This window comes from Aptenodytes patagonicus, chromosome 1 (genome assembly GCF_965638725.1).
Source record: "Aptenodytes patagonicus chromosome 1, bAptPat1.pri.cur, whole genome shotgun sequence".
Taxonomy (NCBI): domain Eukaryota; kingdom Metazoa; phylum Chordata; class Aves; order Sphenisciformes; family Spheniscidae; genus Aptenodytes; species Aptenodytes patagonicus.
The window spans coordinates 99,880,926-99,907,819 of NC_134949.1; the positions used below are offsets into that span (position 1 = coordinate 99,880,926).

At 42.8% G+C, this 26,894-nt stretch overlaps 1 protein-coding gene across 3 annotated transcripts; it reads left to right on the forward strand.

Moving 5' to 3' along the window:
* The first annotated feature begins 817 nt into the window (after positions 1-817).
* Positions 818-26,409, forward strand: PLCXD2 (phosphatidylinositol specific phospholipase C X domain containing 2). Of its 3 annotated transcripts, XR_012996393.1 has the most exons (5): positions 818-953; positions 15,987-16,447; positions 17,656-17,897; positions 20,677-23,032; positions 25,583-26,409. XR_012996393.1 is itself a non-coding variant. In XM_076350629.1 (4 exons), the coding sequence occupies exons 1-4, from the start codon at positions 818-820 to the stop codon at positions 20,837-20,839; spliced, it is 1,002 nt and encodes a 333-aa protein (XP_076206744.1). In that variant the 3' UTR covers positions 20,840-23,329. The 3 variants fall into 3 exon arrangements, 2 of the variants coding, with proteins under 2 accessions (XP_076206744.1, XP_076206757.1); XM_076350629.1 differs by lacking the exon at positions 25,583-26,409 and having other exon boundaries at positions 20,677-23,329; XM_076350642.1 differs by lacking the exons at positions 20,677-23,032; positions 25,583-26,409 and adding an exon at positions 19,053-19,134 and having other exon boundaries at positions 881-953.
* Positions 26,410-26,894: the final 485 nt, after the last annotated feature.

A 26,894-nucleotide genomic window follows, 5' to 3' on the forward strand; every position in this document is an offset into this window, starting at 1 on the left:
TCCCCCTGCTCCGACCTGGTCAGACACTGGTTTCATCGGTCAGGTGGTGCAGAAAGAGAAGAAAAGCGATGGTGATGGTTACTTCAGTTGTTGCAGATGTACTGTGACGAGTACTTCCCACGACAGGGTCACCAAGCGGTGGTTTTACCTTTTCCCTCAGACAGACCCACGCAATGACACCAGGACGCGCATCTGCAGCTGTCAAAATGTACGTGCCTGATGTACAGAGGAAGGCTGAAATGCAAAGTTCGTTGTGCTTTACTTATAATTCCGTATGACAGCTCCAAGTATCGTAACGTGTATGCAAAGCAGGTTATTGATGGGAAAAGTAAAGGTCCTTTCTTTAGAAGAAAGGTTTCCCTCTTCCTGCGTGGCTTCCTGGCTCTGCCGGGTCCGCACCTGCAAACCCTTCTCCGGAGAGGAGAGCCGGACGTTGCCGACCCGCGGCTGCGGGAGTGTCTGCAGGCCCTCCTTCCAGAACAGCGGTACGGCCTCGCTATTTCCCAGGCCTCGCAGCCTGAGGAACCGCATCCGAGCCCGGGGCTCCCGCGGGAGAGGAGGCGGCCGGGCCCTCAGCCACCGCGCAGCTGCCCCCCGCCGCGCTACCGCCGGGGCGGGGCGGGGCGGGGCGGGGCGGGGCGGGGCCAACAGCGGGCAGCCAATGGCTGGCCGCCGGGCCGCTGTGACGGCGCCGCTCCTGGCCGGGCCGCACCTGTTACATAAGGCGGGGCGAGCGGCCGCTACCGGCCCCGACGCCGCCGCCCCTCGCCGCTGCGGCCCGGCCCGGCCCGGCCCGGCCCGGCTCCCCAGGCCGGGGATGAGGCCGCCGGCCGGGAGGGAGGGCGGCCGTCGGCGGCGGGCCGCGGGGGCCGTGGCGGAGAGCAACGCGGACTGGATGGGCTCGCTGCCGGCGGCGCTGCGCTCCTACCCGCTCTCCAACCTGGCCATCCCGGGTAGGGCGGCGGGGCGGGGCGGGGAGGAGCCGCCGGGACCTGACCCCGCCGGCAGGGCCTGCGCCCGCCGGGGCGGCCCCTGGGGTGGCGGGGCCTGGTGCTGGAGGGAGTCGCCTTTCGGCGGCGGCGTGTCCCCCCTTAGAAAAGTGCTTTCAAGTGCTTGGGCCAGGTCCTGTAGGCTTGGCCTTGAGGTGTTTGCCCGTGCCTGGGAGCCGGAGGTTGGGTGTTTGCTTGAACTGTAGCAAAGGAGGGCTTAATTTTCCATAAATACAGCTGTGAGTCTCTTAACTCGTTGACCTGTTTGTTTCCATTGGCTTTAAAAAAGGTAGCTGTGGCCTCTGGAGGTCCTCTTTAAGGTTTCTCACATTGTTTAAGCAAGGCTGAAAGCAGATGGGGAGAAAAGTTTGTTTATGTTGACCCTAACAACTGGAGGTTCATCAAATGGAAATGTCTTTTATAGCAGAACCTCTGTATGGTTTGTCAGGGGGAAAAAGCGTCCGGCAGGGTTATGAAATATCCCAATGTATGATGTTGTGCTGAAGACGCTAAAATACTGTAATGACTTATAAAATTATCTCCCTTTCTAGCTGAGCTTAGAATAACTAACTCCTAGCTCCTGCGCGGAGCTTCTAGTTCAATAAATTGGCAAGGCTAAGTGTCATCGTTTCTGGTTTACGGATGGATAAACTGACAAATGAGGAAGACAACAGATGACCCTAAAGTTACTCAGGGATGAGGCTGAATTTCCATCTATAAATGGCAAAAAATAATCTAGTATTGCTTGTAGAAGTCAATAGGGAAGACTTTAGAGGCTGCTGCTGTAGCAGCTCATTCTAGTACTGGATGTTAGATTCTGGTCATTAGTGGTACAGGCTTGATTTTCATGGTAGTGCTTTAGCTTGTCAAAACCCTTTAGGTATGTGTTATATAGAGGACATGCGGAGACACTTGCCTGGAAACAGAGTGACTTCCTTTTCTGTGCCAGCAGAGAGAACCAAAGGACACTTGAAGCATGTAGAGAAGGGGCTACGCACCTCCTGTGGGGTACCACAGCACTCACTGCTGTATTACCTGAAGTAGAACAGTTCAAATGCATTGTTTTAATCACAAGTAACACCCTTTCCCTGCCCCTGACAGTAGCAAAAACGTTTTATGTCACCCTGTTCATTTGAACAGGGAAGGGGGACAGAAAGGCAGTTCAGTGTTCATATAAAATTCAAGCAGCTGCATATTTTGAAACTTTGGGCAAGGAAAACATTCTCTGTTTTAGTGAACAGTGATAAATCAACTTTTTGTTGCTGTAGCAACTTAAGGGCTGTGAAACTGCAGAGTGTTATGATGTAGATTGTGTTAGGTGCGTTGCATCACTTTCAATACTGGTTGCATGGTGTTTGTAGCAGAGGAACCAAGGAAATAAGTTGTTTCAGTAATGCCGTGGTGCTTTGAAAATGAGTAGTCTCTTTTGAAAAGGCTTGCAGTGTATGTTTATTTGTGGTCATAGCTTGTGTATTTTCCCACCCCTTTCCTGCATGTACCTCATGCAACCTGCGAGCAGGGAAAAGACATTTTGGGTAGATGTTTTGGGAATTTTTTTATTGTAGTCCAATGATTCTTTTGCTGAAGTGAATTGTTGGTGTGGTGCTTGACAAAGCAACCGTTTTGGGAGCCAAGGTGATGTTACTAGCAGTGTGCAAGGAAAGGATTGTACAAAACAGGTTGCAGATGAGGCATCTGTTTATGGGTGCTGAATAGCAATGAAGGCCAATGCTGTCTTCAAAAGAGAGATGAAAGGTAGGCTTCAGCTCAAATGGGAAGCATTTTTGTCTATGCTTAATACCTGTGTGTGCATATGACAGGTGTGGCCTGCTTTTGTCCATCTCCAGATGCATTTGTTTTCACTGCTGTAATAATGGACTCAACTGTTTTTTGGATTTTTGTTTGTTCCCTCCCTCCCTCCCAGCCACTCTTTGTAGGTAGGAGCAGAGATGTAACTCTAGTGAAGGTGCTGGAGCAGTTGAAACCTTAAAACTTGTTTTAACTTTATTTAAAGTCAACACTCAAACCTGAAACTGTTGTTTGGTTTTGATTTTTTTTTTTTACCTGGTTGTACTTTGGAGAAATGAAGTGTTTGAAGAATAAAAGATTGTACTTTTTTTTAAAAGGGACAAAATGTTGGCATGATGGGGCTACTTAAAGTGAAAGAATTGATAGTATACACAGAGAAGAAACTGCTTAGATTTAATTCATCATGTGGTATTGTAAGTGGGAAAGTCTTAACCCTCTTGCATGAAGCTAAGGATGCCTGTATAGAGTTCTGCTTCTTTGTCTCTTGCAAACAGTTGTGCTTTTACAGCTGCTTGTTTTCACTGGCTTTAAAAAAGGTAGCTGTGACCTGACCTCTGGGGGTCCTTTTTAACATACGCTATTCTATGATTCCCCGAGCTATTAAATGTGGTGTGAAACGTGCTACCTGAGGACAGAGAAAGTCATTATTTGCTCAGTCTTTAGAACTGACTGGTAACAAATAATGTTTAAGATGGCTGTTCTGTGAGGTGTGCCAGTTTGGTGTTTACATGCAGATTTAACTCTGTGCTCAAAACAGAGGAGAGACTTTGAAAAATTCAGGGCCATCCTCCAAGGCTTGGGTGCGATCAGTTCCAGAGTTCAGGCTTTTCTGTTGGAAAAACTCTAGACTAAATTCTAAACCATCATAATCCAAGGGAAAGAGATCAGGTTTCCTGCGCAATGTCATGAGAGAAGGAATCTTTTGCGATGAAAAATTGCGAAATATCAAGTAACTAAAATGTCATCAACTTACATGCATACAATATAGTCAACAAAATTAACCACCTTCAACAAGTGGTGACCTTGTGTGAAACTCTCGAGGGTTTTCTCTTAATTATACTCCAGACTAATCCTCTTTGAATGTGGGTTTAAAAATGAACTCTTAAACATTTGGATTGTGAGTGTGACCCTTGGCAGGGTACTGTATTGTATATCATAGTATGTCTTCAATCTCAAGCTGTTTTACTTTAAACAATTCTATGAAATCAGGTACAACTGTGACACATTACTTTCCTTGGTCATCTCTTAATCTGCATCTGTTGGTTCTGCCCCCCCCCCGAAATAGAACATGAGAAAAAGCTGCAGTTTTGTCACTGGTCTGCTTTTGAAGTAAATCGGCTATTTAATGATATGCTGGAGAAGCCTAACCTGTTTCTTGCTTGTACTTGCATGCCAATAATTCGTAGCACCATGACATGTCCAATTTGTAGCTTCATTTTGACTACTTGTCTTTCTAAGTAATTTTTGCAGTATCACAATTAACTAGGTGCGAGCGTCTCAGAAGTCTCTCTGCTTCTGAAGATACAGCCCCACTTTCCAGTTTCATCAAGTTTTTACATGTATTAGGACAGCTGATTCAGTTAGATCCACTTTCTGAGATTATTATAAGCTTGTGCCAGTTTTCTTGAGACAGTAAAGCAATCTAGCAGGTGTTAACTGCCAACTATCCGTGTTTGCTTATAGAGTGTTTTATTAGTCCAGCCTCCAAGGTGCTGGATGAATGTGATGAGTAGATGAATGTGATGAGCAGAAGAGTAGGCAGGTCTGTTTTCCTTTGGGTCTTGGTGGTAATGCATTTACTTAATCCTGTCTGGTTTATTCCATCTTTAAATGATTAAGAGCCATGACATAACTGGTAGGCATACTTGCTATTTCTGATCAAACTGTATTTCTGTATTGGTTGCCCATTTTGGTCAGGATAGTTAGCTGTGAGTGCTGATTTTCTTTCCTTATCTTCTAGAGGAAATTTATGATTACTTAGGTAAGGATCCACTGGTATATGGGAGGGTAAGCAAGCTCCTTCTTGCAGGAGCACCCAGAATGGTGCCATTTCATAATATGAGTAAGCTAGTCAAATGCCTCTTCTGTCCCCTGCCTTCCCTCCTCCATTCCTTCTGTCTTCCATCACCTAAAAAAAAAGACCAGGACTCCCATTTCTCTCCACTGGTGCTTGTTTGGTCCTACAAGCGTAAATGAGTGCATTTGGCAAGCTAACCTGATAGAAAGCTTTTCTGTGTTGATGATAATGGTTTGGGGGGATTTTCTTGGAGAAGTGGTTCCTGCCAGAAAAGCTTCCCAAAACAACTGTTCTTTTGCTTGGACAAAGCCCAGAATGGGTGCTGGAGCATGTGGCTGTCCTGAGGGAGCATGGTGGTTAACCTGGTGTGTCACAGTGCTGCAGATGTAGGCAGGAAAGAAGAAGAGGTAGGATGGCCATATTTAGAAAACATGGAGGATTATGTTTTCTTTCACGTAGTTTTAGTGAACCTGCTATTGAGGAAAGAATTAAGTGTAGTTGGGAACAAATTAATTTGAATCTGAACTAAGTTCAATTTGTATTGATTCTCTAGAGAAGAGCTGAAAAACAGAAAATTTTGAAAAAGTAAAATGTTTTAGTTCAGCACTTTGAAATGTGATATTAAAAAAAGTCATTTAACACCAATGTTCATGTCCTAGATTGTAAGTTTTCTTTTTTTAATCTTGAAATATGAATGTTTCTGTGTTGTAGGTCAAATTCTGTATATCTGAGTCTGATTTGAAACACTAAAGTTTTTGCCACCAAAAGTTAATTTTTCAGAAACTGATACTCCTAGAGCTGTATGTAATGCTAGGCAGGGTGTCCTACCCGCATGCTCCACACCAGCAGGGCAGCCTGCATCTCTGGGGAGAGGTAGGGCAGCTCTTCAGTCATGGCTTCTGGTGGTGCACAGAGCCTCTTCTGTCATCTTCTTAGGTATTAGCTTGACCTCTGAAGGTATGTGGAAGGGTGGCCATGATCTCATTTCTAAGCAATGCAGAGCAGTTGCGGCATGGTGCTGCTCCTGCCTGCATCAGGCTGGCAATTGGTGGAGAGTTGGCCATAGGATGCTGGGTTATAGGTAGCTAAAGCTGATGGAAGACCTGAGTTGTACAGTTCCAGAAGCATTTTTTAACAGAGAAAATAATCTTGTGTAAAATACGACTATACTGGAGAGCTGAAATAGTTGTTGAAATGTCTTTAATTTGTTTTTCACTGATCTCTGAGGAGAGATGTGTCCCTGGCCTTCTAAAATAGTAAATGTTGGTCTTCTGCTCCAAACTACAGCACTTGTCAAGCTGCTTGATTTCTGCCTCCCCTACAACACACAGACTTTTAAAATTAACTTTCTAACTAATTTTTAATTGAATAACTTTCCATAGTTTGTTCATGGTAGTGTCAGCATGACTGTAGCTGAAACTTTTGGTACTACAACATGCCACTGTTTCCGCCCTTCGCCAAGATCATCACCCCTAAAGCTTGAGGCAGAAACCTAATGGTTTTGATCTAAATGATCAAAGTCCTACGAAATGATCAGCCCTGGAAAACAGAGCTTTACAAATACGCTAGCAGGCAGTCTTAATGAGGAGCAGCCCTACCAGCCAAGCCTGTAGTTAAGCCTAAAGGGGCAATACAGAGTGTGGAGGAGTGCGTTTCCTGTGATGACAAGCTGCTGTGGGCGACTGCTGGGTGCTTGCTGTGCTCACATGGTGAACGCCTGGAGCTGGTGGGGCCCTGGGCATCTCCTGCTCATGTCCGCACAGCTCTGCTGTCCTGACAGTGTGACTGTTTACCAAAAGTCCTATGGGCTGCTTGCCTTTTAGTTGGCCGAGCAGAGCTGAAATGGTTCTTAGAAGAAGCAGCAGCCCTGTCCAGTTACAAACCGGCCACTAAGATCTTACCAGATTTGATTTTTTTTTTTCCTCTTTGCCTGCATGACCCTGAGGCTAGCTGCTGAACTTGATAGTGCTGTGGTTTTCCTGTTTCTTTGTTTATGGGCTGGTGTATGCTCTGGACGTGGCTCCTGAGGGGAGAAGCGGTGGTGATCTTGAGACTGCATCCTCCTTCCAAACAGTACTCCTTTGGAGTCCTAATTAAAAGGATCAGTGAATCAGCTAACCTGACTGTCTGTTGGGTTAAAGCTCAAAGGGAAGAATACTTTGTTACTTGGGAATAGTGGAACAACTTCCATTAGGCATTCTCATCAGTATAGCAGTACAGATAGCTTAATAGCCCCTCTCTAACAAGAGTTGAGATTTGCAGGCTGCTATGCTGCTATGCTGCTATGCTGCTATGCTGCTATGCTGCTATGCTGCTATGCTGCTATGCTGCTATGCTGCTATGCTGCTATGCTGCTATGCTGCTATGCTGCTATGCTGCTATGCTGCTATGCTGCTATGCTGCTATGCTGCTATGCTGCTATGCTGCTATGCTGCTATGCTGCTATGCTGCTATGCTGCTATGCTGCTATGCTGCTATGCTGCTATGCTGCTATGCTGCTATGCTGCTATGCTGCTATGCTGCTATGCTGCTATGCTGCTATGCTGCTATGCTGCTATGCTGCTATGCTGCTATGCTGCTATGCTGCTATGCTGCTATGCTGCTATGCTGCTATGCTGCTATGCTGCTATGCTGCTATGCTGCTATGCTGCTATGCTGCTATGCTGCTATGCTGCTATGCTGCTATGCTGCTATGCTGCTATGCTGCTATGCTGCTATGCTGCTATGCTGCTATGCTGCTATGCTGCTATGCTGCTATGCTGCTATGCTGCTATGCTGCTATGCTGCTATGCTGCTATGCTGCTATGCTGCTATGCTGCTATGCTGCTATGCTGCTATGCTGCTATGCTGCTATGCTGCTATGCTGCTATGCTGCTATGCTGCTATGCTGCTATGCTGCTATGCTGCTATGCTGCTATGCTGCTATGCTGCTATGCTGCTATGCTGCTATGCTGCTATGCTGCTATGCTGCTATGCTGCTATGCTGCTATGCTGCTATGCTGCTATGCTGCTATGCTGCTATGCTGCTATGCTGCTATGCTGCTGTTAGAGAGGGGTTATTAAACTCTCTGTACTGCTATACTGATGAGAACGCCTAATGGAAGTTGTTCCACTATTCCCAAGTAACAAAGTATTCCCTTTATACATCCCTGTGTGAGGAACTGGTGTGGCAGATAGTGAAATAACTGTACTGGGTCTCTGCAGGAGTTCCACTGAAAAGCCAGCCTCAGATCTTAGGGTTTCTCCTTTTTAAAGGACTACTATCATCTGTTTAAACAAGACTGACTTGTTCTGGAAACGTCACAAAGTTTTCTTAAGACAGCATATGAAGTTCTTCATTTTTTAATCAGGAAAAATTTTCTTCCTTTTTCTTATTAAAATCTGTGTGCTCTAGAGAATTACTTCACTGCCTAGTAAATGAGTGCAGAACATGCTTAAGTTTTTTTTTTTACTTCAAACAGAGAAAAACAGTCATAATGTTGACATAAATGGTTATTGCTCTCCTGTGTTGTGTGAAAGTTTGTTTGCTGGCTCTTCCAGAAAAGATGTAAAAAGAGGGAAAAGTACTGTGTAATGAAAACAAGAAAAAATTTCCCTAGAGCCTTTTTGGAAGAGAATGAGCCCTTGGTCCACACATGTCTGAGTGGTCACAGAAGAGGAATACAGGATTCAAAACTGAAGGTTTTTGCTTTTCAGAGCGGGTGGATCCATTCAGGCTTTGAAATGGTAAAGAAGTACTGTCCCTTTCCGCTTTCCCAAAGCGGACAGCTGAGGTTGCTGATAAATGGGAAGTCATTGCTAAATCACAAGAAAACTTAATGGCAATAACTCCAACCAGTGCCAAATGGATTTCTCCTGGCTGGAAAGAAAAGCAAACTACCATGTGATACTGTGTCCGAGAGTGTTTTAAGCAGTCCCTTTCTCTTTGTAGCCCTTTTATTCCCCCCTACTCCACCTCGCCCCCTGAAAGGGGCAGTGGGGGGAAATCAGGGTAATTCTTTGATAGGGAGGGGAAGTTCTAAGAGGATTTGGTCTGTATTAGGCTTTGTCCTCCCTAATGAGACTGCATTAAGAATACCTAAAGGATTCTTTTAGGATTCTGTTAAAATATAAATATTCATCTCAATAGTTTTAGATGATAGGATGTTATTCCTGCCTCTCCTCCTTTTGCTGGGCAAGTTAACATGAACTATTTGATTTGCTTTTCATTAGTAAAGAGCTTTTAAGATGTTAATCTTTTGATTAGAAAATCTGGATTGTTAATGACCTGAATCCTGAGGACTTCTGGGCTTTGTGAGGCACTCTTGTTTATCCCATTTTTCTCTCGGTTCTGGCACACACAGGACACTTGGTTTAGGAGAACGTTTGTGGGACAGCCTTAGCTTGCCAGCACTTGCATCCTGTGTTTTTTGGAACTTGATTACCATGCTTCTAGATGTCTTGGCTATGTAATGCTTGCTATGCTATGTCATGTGTGGTGTTTTGTAATATATGAGGAATGTACTTCGTGTAGTGAGCAAAGCTTGCTCTAAGAAGTTTGGCGTCACTACGGCTAGGGTGATTCTTTGTCCATAAATGACCCTTTAATGTCTTTAGTAGATTGGTACAGTACGTTGACCTTGCTTCTTACAAATGTTTAACATAACAGAAAAGGCTTTCTTGCATTTTTCATCCTGTTAATATTCCATTAATGTGAAAATCAAAACAAATTAGTCTGATCTAGTTAAACTTACTGACAGCGCACTCTCCTGCCTTTCTGCTTTCATTCTTTCATTCATTGGCTTAGACAGGTGTACTCTTTGCTGGGTAAAAAACTGGCTGGACGGCCGGGCCCAGGGTAAAAAAACTGGCTGGACGGCCGGGCCCAGAGAGTTGTGGTGAATGGAGTTACATCCAGTTGGTGGTCGGTCATGAGCGGTGTTCCCCAGGGCTCAGTTTTGGGGCCAGTCTTGTTTAATATCTTTATCGATCATCTGGATGAGGGGATTGAGTGCTCCCTCAGTAAGTTTGCAGATGACACCAAGTTGGGCAGGAGTGTTGATCTGCTGGAGGGCAGGAAGGCTCTGCAGAGGGATCTGGACAGGCTGGATCGATGGGCCCAGGCCAACTGCATGAGGTTCAACAAGGACAAGTGCCGGGTCCTGCACTTCGGCCACAACAACCCCATGCAGCGCTACAGGCTTGGGGAAGAGTGGCTGGAAAGCTGCCTGGCGGAAAAGGACCTGGGGGTGTTGGTCGACAGCCGGCTGACCATGAGCCGGCAGTGTGCCCAGGTGGCCAAGAAGGCCAATGGCATCCTGGCCTGTATCAGAAATAGTGTGGCCAGCAGGAGTAGGGATGTGATTGTCCCCCTGTACTCGGCACTGGTGAGGCCGCACCTTGAACACTGTGTTCAGGTTTGGGCCCCTCACTACAAGAAGGACGTTGAGGTGCTGGAGCGTGTCCAGAGAAGGGCAACGAGGCTGATGAAGGGTCTGGAGAACAAGTCTTATGAGGAGCGGCTGAGGGAACTGGGGTTGTTTAGCCTGGAGAAAAGGAGGCTGAGGGGAGACCTCATAGCTCTCTACAGCTGCCTGAAAGGAGGTTGTAGCGAGGTGGGTGTTGGTCTCTTCTCCCAAGTAACTAGTGATAGGACGAGAGGAAATGGCCTCAAGTTGCGCCAGGGGAGGTTTAGATTGGACATGAGGAAAAATTTCTTTACTGAAAGAGTGGTTAAACATTGGAACAGGCTGCCCAGGGAAGTGGTGGAGTCACCATCCCTGGAAATATTTAAAAGACGTGTAGATGAGGCGCTTAGGGACATGGTTTAGTGGGTATGGTGGTGTTGGGTCGATGGTTGGACTCGATGATCTTAGAGGTCTTTTCCAACCTTAATGATTCTATGATTCTAGGTTAGACGGATTTTTGCTGAAAGTGTCTTTAACTGCTGTTCCTGACTAGTCCACAGCCTTGCATCCAGGGAGACTAGCAATATAACTGTAGGCGTGCTTGTATCTGGAAAAACAGGAGTTCTTCTCTTGTTTTCAAGTAAGTGGCAGTGCACAAGTATGTTCTGTGTTGGAAGATCTCTGCACTTTGCATGCCATGTATTCATATTTTTAACATCCCTTGAAGGTAAATTTACAAGCTTGTGAAAGGACACCGGGGTTGGTGAGATGATGCTGATTCCTATCCCTGCGCTGCAACTGTATATGGAGAAAGTACTGATGTGGAAACAAAAGATAATACAAAGCGATACAACTAGTAATTGTTGAAATTCAAGGCTTAATAACATTGTTGATTAGCATCATTTGTTTGAGCTACACCATGGGTTAATTTGACTATCTGTGACTAAGTTGCATGACAAATAGACGCACTGGAAAGTCAGACTTTGCAGATGTGATGATAAAAGGCCACTTTCTAACAATTAGCACAAAAGCTTCAACAAAAAAGTCATCCTGAACAGTGAAATACAATCTATTTAACATACAAATTGAATTGAGAAGTGATCTATTTAACATACAATTAACTTGAGAAATTAGTGTAAGGAGAATAAAAAGGGATTTAAAGATATGAATAAAAATTAATCCACAGTTGCCCTTGCTGGGATAAAATTAAGAGGACTAACCATCATTTTAACAATCTGGTGTCTGGAACATACCTCTTTAATACTATTCTAAACACACGATAGCCTTTGCTAGTTAAATATCTGGGCATCTGATGGGATGTGACTGCTTTCCTTGAAGCTTCTAATCTTTGTCAGATGGAAGATGTGAAACCAAAATAGAGCAGCCGTTGTCTGTTGCTCTGTAAGAGCTGCCAGCTGATTAGCAGTCCCCTAACTTTTTTTTTCTTTGAATAGGCAGGCTTCTATCCTTAATTTTAATACTTGCTGCTTCATGCTATGCATCTTTGGCCTATGGGAAGCAATTTGGCAAATCATCATCTCTGTTTTATCTCCTGTGCCTAGCTTGATTTCGGGAAGGGCTGAGCACCAGATTGATGCCATGTCACTGGAGCAGCTCAGTAAGGTTTCCAATCTGAATGCTAATCTGTCCTTGTGTACAGTAACTCAAGAAGTGTGCTGCACATGCAAGAACATGCCCTTGAGGCAGTTCAGACTCTGGTTCTGGCCTCTGTTCTGCCTAAAGGACAACTAAGACTGTTTCTTGACTTCTCTGTGCCTTTTGATTTTTCAATCTGCAAGATGGAAGTTATAAATACCTGGGTTTGTTAGCAGCTGCTTTGTTCACAATCAACAAGTTTGAGGAACGGATTTATTGAATCAGTACAGGGTGTTACTTATTTTTAAGATATCAGGTGTCATCTGAAATGTTTTTGCTCATGAGACTTCTTGAGCTTTTTCAACTTTCCTGAGAAAGTGGTCAGTATAATTTGGAGAGACGCACACCATTTGGGTGGGGGGAACACAGACCATAAAGGATTTCTTATATACAGTGACATACACAGAAAAGTCCTTTCTATGAGAGTTTTGTGATTCTTGCTCTGTTCAGCAACTGCCAGACCCGTTGCTGTTACTGTACAACTTCACAGCGTCTGAGTATCTTCACACATCCTCGTGTTAGACCTTAACTGACAATGTGATTAGCAGCTCTAACACTGAGCTGCTAACAAGACGGGGCTGGTCTGCGCCATGCTTCTGGTGTAGGCTTTTGCCTTTGAAACTGTATAGGTTTGGATTGGCTTAGATTATACTAAGAAATCATGCTGCATCAGCAACCAGCCTGGCTCATGCCATGGCTACAAAATGGCTAGGCCTTTCATGGAGTTTAGGGGTAGAGCAAAGGAGAGCAGGGATTACTTTGACATCATGATGCAGTCAGCTTAGCATGTAGCTTAACATCACAGCTAAGCTATATTAAAAGCCAGTGGCTGAGCTGGTAACGTAACACAGTGATCTTAAATTAAAGAAGGGCTTGGTGGATGATGTGGATCTTCACTTACCTCTCAGCCCAACAGGTATCCAGTGCTGTTGCTTCAGATTTTCAGTTTGCTTTTATCTTACTGGAGTAAAAATGTTCTGGGTCCAGGTTTGGCCTAGATATTTCTCACAGTTGGTGGCTGGCCTTCTGTGAATGACCACTGAAAATCTAATTGAAATTCTGCTGTGTCTTTCAAGCCTCAGTATTGATGATGCTACCCTGTCCTCCTTAGGCGGTGGTCTTCTACCAACTGTGAAAAGAACTTGTTTTTCAGATGCTCCAGCTCATGTTCTACTTGGTTATATCTAGGTATACATGTTGACTTCATTGTAAATGAGAAGTCCAGTTTCCTAGGCTTTTAGGCAGAGCCACAGGGCAGGAGTTTTAATAATCTTCTCTAACTATAGAAGCATGTCACACATAGTTCAGTTTCTCAAATAGCTGCCCTGTTAAGGAGCACAGTTCTTAAAGTATGTGTTGAAAAAGTTGCAATGTGCTTGAGGCTTCTTTTCTTTCTTGTTTCTAGAGCTAAAAATAGAATTTGGTTTCTGATAGTGCAAGGAGAAATTTGCTCTTCCTATGCGGCAATCTGCAAAGGAAAGGCTTTTGTAGCTGTAAAGTATGTGGTTGGACTTAGGAAAACAAGCTGTTCTTGGCTCAGATTTGCTTAGACAGCTCTGAGTTGACAACAGTATATTTGATGCCAGATAAAATTGTCACTCCTTCGTAAGTCAGATTTATCAGTGACACTGTCTGAGGGAGCATAATGGTGCGAGTGACTACTGTAGACAGCTCTCTAGAGGCTCCTGCACAGTCTTAGTTAAAATGAAAAGACAATGTTTCTTATGGCCTTATTCTAGCATGTTAAACAACTTTCTACATTGACCTTAATAGAGGAAGAAATTAAAATGGATAGAATTGAAAACTTTAAAAAAAAAAAAAAATCACAAACAAACCAACACCCACACAAAGAAAAACAAAAACCCCATGACTTCTGTGTGCAAAGTGACTCATTCAGAAGCAGAAGACAAGCCCCTTGCGATTGAAGTCTCCTTTCCAAATATTGTAGAAGCTTGAAAGGCTCATTCTGCTGTATGGGGAGGTGTATGAGACTCAAACATCTGTGAGTTGCAGCTTGCAGTATGAGCTAGGCCTTATATGGCTTTTTCTGAAATGTCTTCACTAGATGTTTGATATCCTGTATTTTGTTTGGGGTTACACATTTGGAGCTGGGGAAAAAAAACATCTAGGTGTCACTCCAAAACCGACAGCTACTTTTTGATGTAGTTTACTGTGACAGGTACTAAATAGCTTCTTAAGCTGACATCTTTTAAAAACGGGTTTTTTTGTTACTTGTCACTTTTTTCTAGAAGACTGAATGGAAAGCCATGAGAGGCACGTTTTTTACAAAGACTGTGAAGAATTCATGAAGAGTTGAGCAGTGTTCATTTGTAAAGCCTGAAAACTAACCTTCACCGTACCTTTCCAGTTCTTCTGAACTAGTTGAAATTTATGGAGAAAGAGTGCATTTAAGGTTGTTGTGAACTGATGTTTGGTTTGCACACAGTCTGTACCTCCATCTGGATTAAAAAATCCTGACAAGATAATCCAATTGAGATCATAATCTTGTTTATAGCTCTGACCTTGCATCACAGGAAATGCATCAGTCTTCAAGTGCACACTGGTACATAAATAAAAGGTTTGGGTAAAGGAGGCTGTGGATGCCTCAAATGTTGTCTTAAAATTGGAAATGACAAATTAGGATTTTTTTTAAGAGTTGCAGACTGAGGTAGAGGAGGAAATTCTAGAAAAATATAGTCCCAGAAGCAGGGACGAGAATGCTGGGGCATGCAGGAAGAGAAAATGAAGATGCCAGCAGCATGGTGCAGGGTCACTGTATCCCTGAGGCAGCTGGAAAAGGAGCTGCTTGTGGTGACTGGGGGTGAAGATGCTTTCCCTGAATTTCAGCAAAGCGGGTGTGCAGGAAGCAGGTGGGGTTTGGCTCAATAGAGAACCTCTCATCCGCTGTCCTGAAGAAAAAAAGGAAGCAGGGCTGTTAGAGCTCCTGTAGTGTTTTTCCTGGCTGGGGCTTCACAGGGAAGTCATGCCGGGAGCAGTTGCAGCTTCTTGGCCAGAATGCTGGTGCCTGGTGTAAATGGTTAGAAATCCCTAGTAAATGTCAGTCTGTGGTAGATCGGCTTCTGCCCATCTTTGCTTTATGCTGCTCTAGTCAGTGTAAACTGAGATGCACTGCCCCGTTACTCTTTGTTCTGTTATTGATTTGGCTAAGCTAGTGATATTTCATTGACTTTGAAGCTGTTATTTTGAAGGAGTGTTGTTATTTCTCAGTTTTGTTTCCATTTACTACTGAATTTTCAGTTGGAGATTTTTTTTTCTAGTAAGCACAAATTTTATACTGGAGATGCAGTTTCTATGCCAAGGTACAGCTTGTGTTAGAGGAGCTTTGTTGGATACTCATTATTTTGGCAGGGACTGGCGATTTTGACTGTTGCTCGTCTTTTTTCATGAATTTTATATTCATCGTACCTGTGGTCACTCAAAGGCACTGCCAGGTAAAAGACACATTCATGAACTTGTTTAACATGAGCTTGGTATCTAACCACACAGTAACTGGTGGTGTACTCAATTGTTCCACCTCTAAGTTCAGCCGGTCGTTGCTCACTGTTCAAACTACTAATCATTTATTTACCATCTTGGGGCTAAAGTGAGATGTGCTGGTAAGGCACGTGCATGTACAGATCCCTCTGTCCATCACATGAATAAAGATATATGTTCCAAGAACTTTGGTCACAATTGGATTTACCAGGTAGAATGAAAATAAAGCCTCAGGTTCTTTCAGTGAAGCTGGAATATCATCTCAAATCAGTGATGTACCAGGCTCTAGGAAAGCTTTGGAGGTAGATTGATAGCTTGCAAATGAAGGAGGGTTAGAAGGAAGTTTCCCTTTACAACAGATGTTTGTCTTGTGGTCATGATTTTCAGAGTGCATTGAAATTGGGAGCTCACCCAAGAAAACAGTTCAAACTGAGAACCTTAAGCATAGCTCTTGTTGTACAGTTAGGGAAAATTAAGCTGTGAAGGATAGCCTGAAAGACTCACGCTTGAGCATAACTCTTCTGTGATCCTGCCATGCATGTAGGACTTTTTTCAGCTTACAGGGCACATGGGTATATGTGTTTTGGGGGAGTCAGTTTTCTAAAATTAAATATTCTTGGCTTTTGTTTCTAGGGTCACATGATTCTTTCAGCTACTGGGTTGATGAGAAATCTCCTGTGGGACCAGACCAAGCCACAGCCATCAAACGTTTGGCCAGAATTTCTTTGGTTAAAAAGATCATGAAGAAATGGTCAGTGACTCAAAATCTGACTTTCAAAGAGCAGTTGGAAAGTGGGATCCGCTACTTTGATCTTCGTGTATCTTCCAAACCTGGGGAAATAAGACAAGATATTTACTTCATACATGGCTTGTTTGGCATCAAAGTATGGGATGGGCTGAAGGAGATTAACACCTTTCTTGAGCAGCACCCCAAGGAAGTAATCTTCTTGGATTTCAATCACTTCTATGCCATGGACGACAGCCATCACTACTTCTTGATCAGCAGGATCCGCTCAGCATTTGGATCCAAACTTTGTTCCGTTGAACGTGTAGAATATGTGACGTTACAGTACATGTGGAAGAAGAAACACCAGGTAGGGAAAGGATGTGTAATGTTTTTCGAAACCAAAAGGTTAAGATTTAAATAGAAAAGCTGGGTGTGGTTCCCACTCAGAGGTACTGGGCCAAGGACACTGCTGACAGTCAATTTAAAGCCCACTAGGGCCTCCTTTACGTAGTGTGCATGTTTCCCTCCATTTATGTGCAGCTGTGTAGCCCCTCCATCCATGGTGTGGCTAGACTGTGTCCTGCTCCGAAGCATGTTTTTTAAATAATTAAATGATAGTATCCTCAGGGCCTTGTGCTCCTTACAAATGGTTTTCTCTTCTGGAAGAGCATGTTGTGCTGACTTGTGTTGGTGAGGATTTGATGAACTGTCATCTTTTTGGCCAGTGTGAAGCGTATAAGCTTTAACATGACTAAGGTATGGTACGGAATTTCTTGGCTCCTTTGCAGCCATCCAAATCTTATAGTGGCAAGATTAAATGCCTCTTCTCTGTGGTAACTGCTCCCATGCATACACACAAACCAAGAACAGGGTTTCAGCAATGGCATGTAATTCTTAAACTGTAAAATACGTGAGGCTTTGAGGAATTCCTCTGAACTGATGCTGTCAGTGCTAGGGTCCAAAATGAATCATTTGTAAGTTTGGGTGTTAATAAAAAGTGTTGCATCTTTGTGCTATCCTCTTACAGAGAACCACCTTACAAGGCATAAAATACTGACTTTTGATTTAGAGAAGATTTTGCTGACAGCAAGACTGACTTGGGCATCTCATGCAGTAAGCGCAAGTGGAATGCCGATATGCCAGTCAGCCTGGTACACTTTAGCCACTTAATAGGAGTTACGCAGAAGATGGCAAAACTGCTAAAATCCTTAACTTCAAATACAGATGTAATGTTCTCTGACAGTGCTTTGAAACGCTTTTAAGCTGAATTCTTTGAATGATGTTTCAGTATACTCCTGGCAACTTTTTCATTTTAAACTAATGACCCTTAAAGCCTGAAGCAAACCTGTCCTCATAGCTAACCAAAATGATCTCCATCTCCTTTGTTGGCAATAGTGCAACAAATGTACTGACACTCATGACTCAGGAGCAGCTTCTTTTTGCTTGGTCCTCTTTTCACTGCTATGCTAGCTGCAGCAGTAGTGTATAAGCATAAACCAATGCAACATCCTGTTTAAATATAAATAACATAGTTGTGAATCTCTGTTTATTTTTTCTTTTTCTTTATTCTGTTAGGTTCTCATATTCTACCACTACCCTTTGTATCAGGAATACTCCTTCCTGTGGCCAGGGAATAAAATGCCGGCACCGTGGGCTAATACAACCAATGTGCACAAACTGTTACAGTTCCTGGAGACCACTCTTGAGGAAAGAAGTCGTTATGGGACTTTTCACGTTTCTCAAGCAATTCTCACGCCTCGAGTGAGAACTATTGCATGGCATCTAATTCGTGGTCTGAAGAACACACTTGTTCATAGGTAAGGACTTGTCTTGATTTCTCAGTTCTTTACTTGCCACCTTTCCTGTTGAAAGAGACACTGAGTAAGCAAGAAACTGACATCTTTGCTTAGAAGTAAGATTTGATGAACGCATGCAGTTTTGTTTCATTACTATTGCTTGTGAGAGATATTTGCAGTCATTAAAAATAAAGAACTACTGAAAATAAAGTAACAGGGTATATATGTAACTATAAGTGTGTTTCTTGGTAATTGGAGTTCTTTCTGAATGTGATGTCATTTCATAAAACATGGGCTGGACCTGTTGTTTGAAAACAATAATTCATTCCAAATTGGCTGAACTTGAATTTAGGGAGGAAAAAAGCTTGTGCCACAGAAGCAAATTGCCTATTTGTGGGCTCAGTTTTTCATTTGTCTGTACAAATCTGTCTCAGGAATTTCAGTAATGGCCAAAGATGTATAACCTGGGGCAGTATTTTATCTTGGGGTATTTTACCAAAAATCAGATTAACAATTTGACTTTTTTATACCACTGACTGTTGTACAATTAACTTGCCCGTGAGTAAGATCATTAGAAGAGGGTTTTGCTTTGAGTAGCACGGAGTGCCAGCAATTTTTAATAGTGTTAACAGCATGTCACATGGAACCTATTCTGGTCTCTATTTTATGGCTTTATGACCTTGTAGCCTGTTTGCTAAAAATTGCCAGAACTGTAGCAGTCCTGGTGGGATCTGGTCTCCTGGCTCACTGTTTAATATTGCCTGTTTTGATCTCACTAATGGTTTATCTTGCCATAATGATATTAAATTCGAAATTACACTTGTATAGGTGGTTACAACTGATCTAATTTGATCAGCAACTGAGCTTAATATTAAGGAGTGATAAACACACATCCTCAGCAGCCAGTTCATGTTCCCTTTGGGAGAATCATTGGTCACTTCAGAAGTAATTACGGTATTATTATTTTGAATCCAAAGTCAATGTAACTTCTTTTCTTAAAAATCCTTTCTAAAAATAGCAAGTGGTGTGCTTTTGCAGTCACAGACGTTGTTGATGGAAGTAGGGAAATTCCAGGCAAAGTATGTATCATGGAGTTTTCAGTCTCCTTCCTGTTTACAGACATTAATCTAGCAAAAGATAATTAAATCCAAATGATGTTTGCCACAATATATTCAGGTCTCCGCCCTGGCTTGTGCTTTGCCCACATCTGTGTGGTCAGCATTAGACACTAGATGGTGCTCAGGTGCTTTAAGACTGGTGTTTGCTGTCACAAGCTGCACAAATGTAAGTACCTATGCTTGGTGGGGATACTTAACAGTAAAGCACGGATGTAACTTACATCTGCGTACTGTATATTAAATGTACTGTTGTCCCGTGATTAAAGGAAAGGTCGTACTGAATTTCTATTTTTAAACTAGTAAAGGATCATCTAATTTCATGGAATGGGCGAGCAGTTTTGTTTCAAGTGATTCCTGGCGCAGATCTGGGCTGTAAGCCACTAGTAGGCTGGAAGCCTGCCTTCGCTCCATCCTGCCTTTGCTCCATCCCTTTCCCTCAGCCCCATGGTTACCACTTGTTTGAAAGTAAACTGTGAAAATTTAAAATAGATGCTGCTGTTTGCTGAAGCATGATTGCTCGTATACATTTACACATGCTAGCTGATTTGTATGTGTAAATTTGTCTTTGCAGTTCTGTGTAGATATCTGCCTTCTCATATGGAAATTTCTCCTTTAGCAAGAGCTCAAGAACATTTAAATATTCATATTCAGGGCAAAATGTGCAACATTCACGCTTAGCTGGCTAAAGTCCGGTGTGTCCCTTGACAGGGACAGTAATTATTCCTTCACTCAAGTTCTCTCTTCTCCTGGTTCTTGACAAGATTTTTTTTTTCTGGAACAAGAGCTGCAGGGTGTTTTTAGGAATTTTTTTTATCCCCCCCCCATCCTGTTAGCTAATTTGCTTGCCTACCATCTTCTCGTATAATTTTGTATGCATATGATGGCACTAATTTAAATAATTCTAATATATTTAGTCATTTGTCTCTAACTGTGCTGAAAACCCTGGTGTTTGCATGTTAGAGTGCAAAAAAGCTTATGCAGACTCCTGACTTGCACTCTGTCCAAGAAATGACTTGAAATTTCTCCCCACAGTAGAATTTCTAACTCCATTTAACTCAATTCCTGACACACCTCACCTTTCTCTGGTTACAGTGATATATGGTGGGATGTTCAACCCCTACAGAGCTGAGGGGTTGATTCTGGGTTTGGTTTCCCTGATCGTGTTGCTCTGGGTGGGTCTGGAGGCTGAAAGGAGTTTGGTAGAAATGCAGTGTGCTGCCCCCAACAACGTCTTTCCTGCCCGCCCTAAGGCAGAGGTGGGCAGGGGAGCATCTTGGGCCAGATAGAGCCATGCTTTGTGCTACACTGAAGTCTGCTGTGAAATTAAGCTTTCGGTACAACATGTAGTTGGGTAAAAACAAACCAGGATGGAGGAAACTGTAGTGCAGCATTAAATCCTGAAGCATAGTCTGCTCAATGAATATAGAGTTCACGAGTGTTATTTTGTATGCATGGTAGTTTGGATTGATGACTGACCAATATTTCTGTTTGATAGCTAATGACTGCACGCTATGTTAAGCGCTCTTCTCATCAGCCAGTTGCATTCTGGGTGGCAGTCAGGACCTGATCACAAATGTGAGATAACATAATTTGTAAACAGCATGTTGTATTTGAAATAAGTAGAGTATGTACAGAGAAGAGTCTCTTAAAATGTGTAATTTTCTTTATTTCAATTTCTTTAGGAACCTGCCCATGATTTTGAATTGGGTGAAAGCACAGAAGCCAGGTGTTATGGGTGTTAACATAATTACATCAGACTTCGTGGAGCTGGTTGACTTTGCTGCTACAGTTATTGCATTAAATGACCTCCTTTTAGAAGAGGATGAATCTGCAGCTAAACACTGATTGCTGTGTCCCACCTGTGCTCCTCAGTGGACATCTTTGAACTACGCTAAATGTTTTATTTGTTAAGTGAAACCTATTGTAATCTCTGTTTATTTAAAAAAGTTTTCTAGAGCAAACGTGGTTAAACATCACATACAGGCAGGTCCCTTTTCCCAGTGATGTGTGGATCCGAGTGGACCGGAAAGTGCTGTCTGAGTGCTGCTGCGTGTCTGTGGCTACGTGTTTGTCTAAGTTATGCACACGTCTGCTACAGTCCGGCGCGGTGTCTGCCTGCCAACAAGAGGCTGGCCTCCGGAGCAGATGTACCCAACTATGGTGCGCATCTCCCTGGTGACTGGACTCACCATCCCCTTGTGTGCGCATCCTTGCTTATTTCTCAACACCAGGGCTCAAACCAAGGATTGCTGCTGATCCCTTAGCAGCAGTGTGACTAGGCCGGCCGAGACGGTATTGTTCTTGGGCCACCTCAGGCGTAGCTGGGCTCAGCTGGAGGCTGCTGCTGTATTCATTACGCTGTTTTAGACACTACCTCTGACTGACTTGAAGAAACAGTATTGCCGTTGTTCAGGGGGAAGCTGTTACACTGTGGTGAATATCCAAACCGTCCTTTGGGCTTGAGAGGCGAAGGCTTGGCATGCTCTGCCTCTTCGGACTCCAAACTCTTCTTCTGGACCTCTTTATTTTTACTTTAATACTAAAATACATTTATTGCAACCATGTTTAAGTGTGTTTCTTTTGGCATTAATTTGGAGAATATTTCAGTCTTCAAATTATGAGGATTATAACTCACAAGTCTGAATTCCTGTTGAGACATTTGAGAAACCACAGCACAACCTTTCTCTTTCACTTGCTGATCACTTGTTTTCTCCATCCATCGAGTTCTCTTTGGGGAAAGTCTCTCACCGAGACGGCCTTTCTCTGGAAGGAGGTGGGCTAAGTGGGTGTTTGCTTGGTATTCAAAGAACTGGAGCTGACAGGGACTGCTCAGAACCCAGATACTGAATCTCTGATTTGCAGTGTGACAGTGAATTCTGAAATCGGACCCAAAAGTTGTGCTTCTGGTCAGAGAGCCACAGCTATGGGGGAGAAATTTCCTTAGCCTGCATCTGCTTGTGACAAAGTAAGCAACAGTCACACAAGCGCAGGCAGGCATCAGTGCTGCTTCTTTCTGTAGTCATACTCATTTTTGTGTTGATTCACAACAAAATGTGACCATGTGTGCTTGAGCCAATGCAGTCACATGTTGGTACTTACCAGCACTTAATTGACTAGCTGACAGCAGTTCTACAGTCTGATTTATCTTTGGTTAAAAAAAAACCACAAGTGACTGATTAGCAGATACTTCTCTGCTCAATCATCTTTCTAAAGCAACTGTTGGTGCACTAATTAAGTGATTATGAATTTGTATTAATCTCAAAGCTATTTATAATAGAATGGATCATCTTTATAGATATTTTACTCAAAAGAAAAGTTAATCTCCAGACTTACTATTTATTTTGTTACTGTATCCTGTGTCTGCCATCATGGTCTGACAGCCCAGAAAAATCCAAAACCTCTTTGCTTGCTTGTCACAAACTCTGAACTGAGGACAAGTTTATTTAAAGGTTTGCAAACCTTCCATGTGAACCTTGGCCGAGTTCTGAGCAGACTGTAATCTGATTTATCTGTTTGTTGCATGGTTTTCATTAGAGTTCCTTGAATTTTTTTAACTGAATCCTTTTTCTAAGGGAGCTGGGGGTGGGGAGGTGTCTGTCTCAAGCTGTATTCTCCTTTCCTCTTGTGTTTCAGTGACGGGGGGCAAGTCATGAAAATCAGTTTTTGGGAACTAAAGCTCAAATTTCTAGTTTAAAACTTCCTTTGAAAACCCCAGCAGAAGGTTTTTATTATTTTTTATATTTTTTCTTGTTGCTGAAACTGTTGGAACCTGTTTTGAACAGCACTAATTTGTTTGCAAAGTTATTTAAAATACCTAGATTTTTCCTTAGCTGAATTTTATGTTAACCTACTTGTCTCACGGCCCCAACTGAAACTCCATGGTAGTGTTAAACGTATGGGTTTGGTTTCAGTGGTCTTCTGGCTGCAAATTGTCTTAGAGCTCAGAATTTGGAAAAACTTGGTTTGAATGCTGATGAGGCAGAAATAATACATTTGCAAGGTTTCCTGCAGAACTGGAGGACAAGGCAAGAAGGTGAAGTGAGTATGATGTTTGCATTTGATTCTTTATATTTGTACTGTATATATCTACCTCAAAAGAGATTTATCGGGCTTAACCAATACTTACATTGTGCGTGCACAGTAATGACTCTGTTGTTAGTCCTTCTGTTGTATTTCTTTGAATAGAGATGTGATGGTTGTAACTCAGGGCTTTGGTTAGATATTTTTAAGTACGAACTCAGAAGTTTTTCTAATGTATTTGCTGTTAGCTCTTTGCCTCTTGAAATAGGACAAAGGCATGCTAGGTGTTAAGAGTGTTAGCAGAGGGAGAATAAATGGAAAATAACTTTAGGATTAATGATGAGGTGGGGGGGAGGGGAACACTTCTGTAAGTTTGGCCTGTCTGAAGAGACTCCTGTGTCACTTCAGAGCAGTGCTTGGTGTTCTGCCTCTGTGTGAGGAACCTGACAGTCTCAATAGAGAGTTGGGCAATTGGCAGGTACAATTGCCTGCAACAGGGTATCTCCTGTGGATACTCTGGGCAACACTAATGCTGATATTTAGAATAGGTTTTAGGGTAGTCCTAAACTATCCTAAGCAATATGAACTACCTTTCTTCTGTTGCACATTACAGCCCGTAACAAAGCTACCTGTATAAATAGGCTTATCTCTCTGACACAGCACCACAGCATATCCAGATTCCCTCACACTTTGCAGAACAGAGCTCATCTAGACTTGGACTTTGGACTGCAAACTCTATTTTTCTGGCATTATAAAAATAAAAAGGTGAGCTGGGCAGGAAGGGAGGATCAAGGAAGTAGGGCAGTAGTTTGCATCCAGTGCCCATGTTGAAGGTGTGGCAGCGTTTAGCCAGGTTTCAGGCAGCAGAGTGGAGCAGGTCTGGCAGGTGAGTGACAGTGGCTGCAGCTTGTACCGAGAAACTTGGCTGAGAGTCCAGCCTCTGAGTGAGCTGCAGCTGGGTAGAGTATGGAGCAACTAACAGCCTACAAGGGCACATACATATGAACTTGAGGAAAATAGACTGGCATGAATGCAGGAGAAGGTGGGAGTTCCTTGCTATTGATGTAGACCTGCATCTGTTGAATACAGGGATTGTCTTGCTTCTGTCTTCCCTAAGCAGTAGGGTTCACTTTTAAACAGTTGAAGTGGAAAACTCCCCCAGAATTGTTCTGAGGACTTGACCATTCTGTAGGTGCTGGGAGAGGAAAAGCCAGGAAACTAGTAGCTGCTTGAGACAACTTACTTGAATTGCATATTCTTGAATAATTACTTGTATGGTTTGTTATTACAGATATGAGTTACTTATACGTTATGACTGTTGTTTCTCTTCCTAATGTGCGATCACTGAATGCTGAGCACACTGGTGGCATGCCCGTTCTCCTGGCACTGATCGCTACCATGTGTGATTCAAGGGCATGCCTCAGGCACAGGAGACCTCTGTATGTATCCCTGATGGGGAGCAGCAGGGAGAAGGTTGTTAGGAAGCATGTATGAGTTTTTAGCATCTTACTGTGTGCTTGTAGGTGAAAACAAAGAGGAGTTATTACTAGATTTTGCAGACTGTCAATCGCTCAGCTCCTTATTTGGGAACTACTATCCTAAATATATTTAACAATTGTGGGGCTGGGAGTCGTAATGTTGACTTTTTTGAGAACAAAAGACAGATTCCAGCTGTCCAATTTTATCTCAAGAACTGAAGGGATACCAACTTGCATGTGCTTTGCTGTGGTAGAGAGGATCACCCTGGAGACGGTGCTGGCAAGGCAAGTTTCAGGGGTGCCTGTGGTCAGTGAGAGTTGTCAGACTGGGAGTCTTCAGAGCGGAGATGCTGATTGCAAAAAGGCCCCTGTTCTGCTAAACGGACTCTTTGTAGAAGAAAGGAATAATGGGGGAAATGGTATCTTTGCTCCTGACACGTGCTGTTTTCTGCTGTGTTGGTGTAGAGTTAATATGTTGGAGTTCAGAAAGCACCTGTGCTGTAAAGCTGAAGAAGCACTTTTGAGCAGGGATTTTGGCTCAAACAGAAGTAGGGCATCTGCCAAGATGCCTATCTATTGTTCTCATCTGGCTAAGCCTTCGGAAATATTTTCTTTGCGTACTTGTCTCAGGTGTCAGAGCTCATTGTTGTATCATCTAGCAGACCAGGGTTTAGGACTTCTGTAGATAAATAGAGGACATGGCCATTTTGATTTAGAATTGAGTTACCCATGGAAGTCTGACAGAGCATGTGTGACTTGATGTTTACTTGAATATACAGTATTTAACACAGAGTCCATATGCAGTTTTAGTAAGGCTTTTGTCTAGACTTGAGCATATTGTTACCCATCCCTAATTAGCAAATTCTTTGGGCAGGGGACCACTGTTTGGGGCAAAACTTCAGGCAAATTTTCAGTGGTTGTTTAAGCACAGAGAAATTGTCTAATGTGAAGAACAGAACTGACCCAAAACTTCATTCAAAATTCAAATCATGTCAAGATGTAGTCCTTTCAGTGGTGGAAAAGGTGGGGTTGTTTTTTTGCTTTTCTGTCTGACAAATTCTTATTCCAGCTTTGGTTTTTGACTCAACAGATGGGTACAAGAGGCAGACCATATGCTGAAGAGCAAATAAATTTTATGCTAAGGACATGTATGCTGGGCTAACTGTGGTAAGAGTATGGTGATTTACTTAGTCACACCTTCCAATGATAATCCTGTTAGCTGTTTGGTTTAGGTTGTTAAATCAGTCTCTATTTTGTGTTTAAAAAAAATCAGTCCCACTGACTCAATACATTTATCTTATTGAAGAAACGTGTGTACTTCTGTAAGCATATTTATTTCCTACAAGTCTTTTCAAGTAAACAAGTTTGAACCTTTAATTGTAGGGACTGGAATAGGAATGTTGGCTTTAGAACTGTTTGCTGAATCTAATTATATTTTATATTCCTGAGTATTTATGTATTGTGTGTTGTTCATTGAAACAGTACTTCTCTTACCCTGTTAGACCTGTGATGATAACTTCTTCTGTATCTCATTTAAATTAAACTGCAGTGTATTCTTAATTCTGAAAAAAGTATTGATCAGTACATCCTGTATAAAAATAACTTTGGTTCTTTGATTTTGCTCAATGTCAAATGTATTTTGCAGTTGGATTTTATTTGTGCTATTTATACTGTGGAAGGGGGCAGAAGGAGCCAGGTGAAGAGGAGTTACCTATTCTCAATTTATATTTTGTGCAGTTTCTCTTCTTTCTCTTGGCAATTTGTGCTTTACCCATCTGTCCAATTCAGTTTTGTGAAACCAGGATGCCTCACTTGAACTGCAGATAAACTTGGGTTGACATCTGTTTCTTTCTGCTTTACTCTGCGTCTATATCATGGGGGTTTTAATCCTGAAAATAAAAGTACAACTTGAGTTAATCATCTTTACTGCGTGTTCTGTACTGCTGATTGTTTCGAGACATGATGATTACACTGGGAGTCAATTAACATCAATTGAGCTCAGTTCCTTTTCTGATGCAGAATGGTGTCATTGAAGGTTGTTTTTTGAGGTGCCACATCTTGCTGCACTTGTGTGCCCTGGGTAGTCAGACCTGGACAACATGCTTATTTTTAGGATGTGCTGAGAACTTCCCCGTGGAAGTAGTAGTGCAAAGTGATTAGAAAACTCTATGCTTGCACTCGCATGCACAGTTGCATCTCTGCCTGAACACACTGGGATAAAAGCATGCTAATGCATGGATCCGGTTGTGTCTTGAAAGGCAAGTACAATTTTTGTGCAGCCTCTACGGCTGTAATACAGGGGATGAAGCTCCATGGTAAAGCTTGAACAGGAAACAAAATATTGATAGATTCCCAGAGCCTGGGCTAATGTCGGATGCTTGTAACCCAGCAAGATCAGCGAG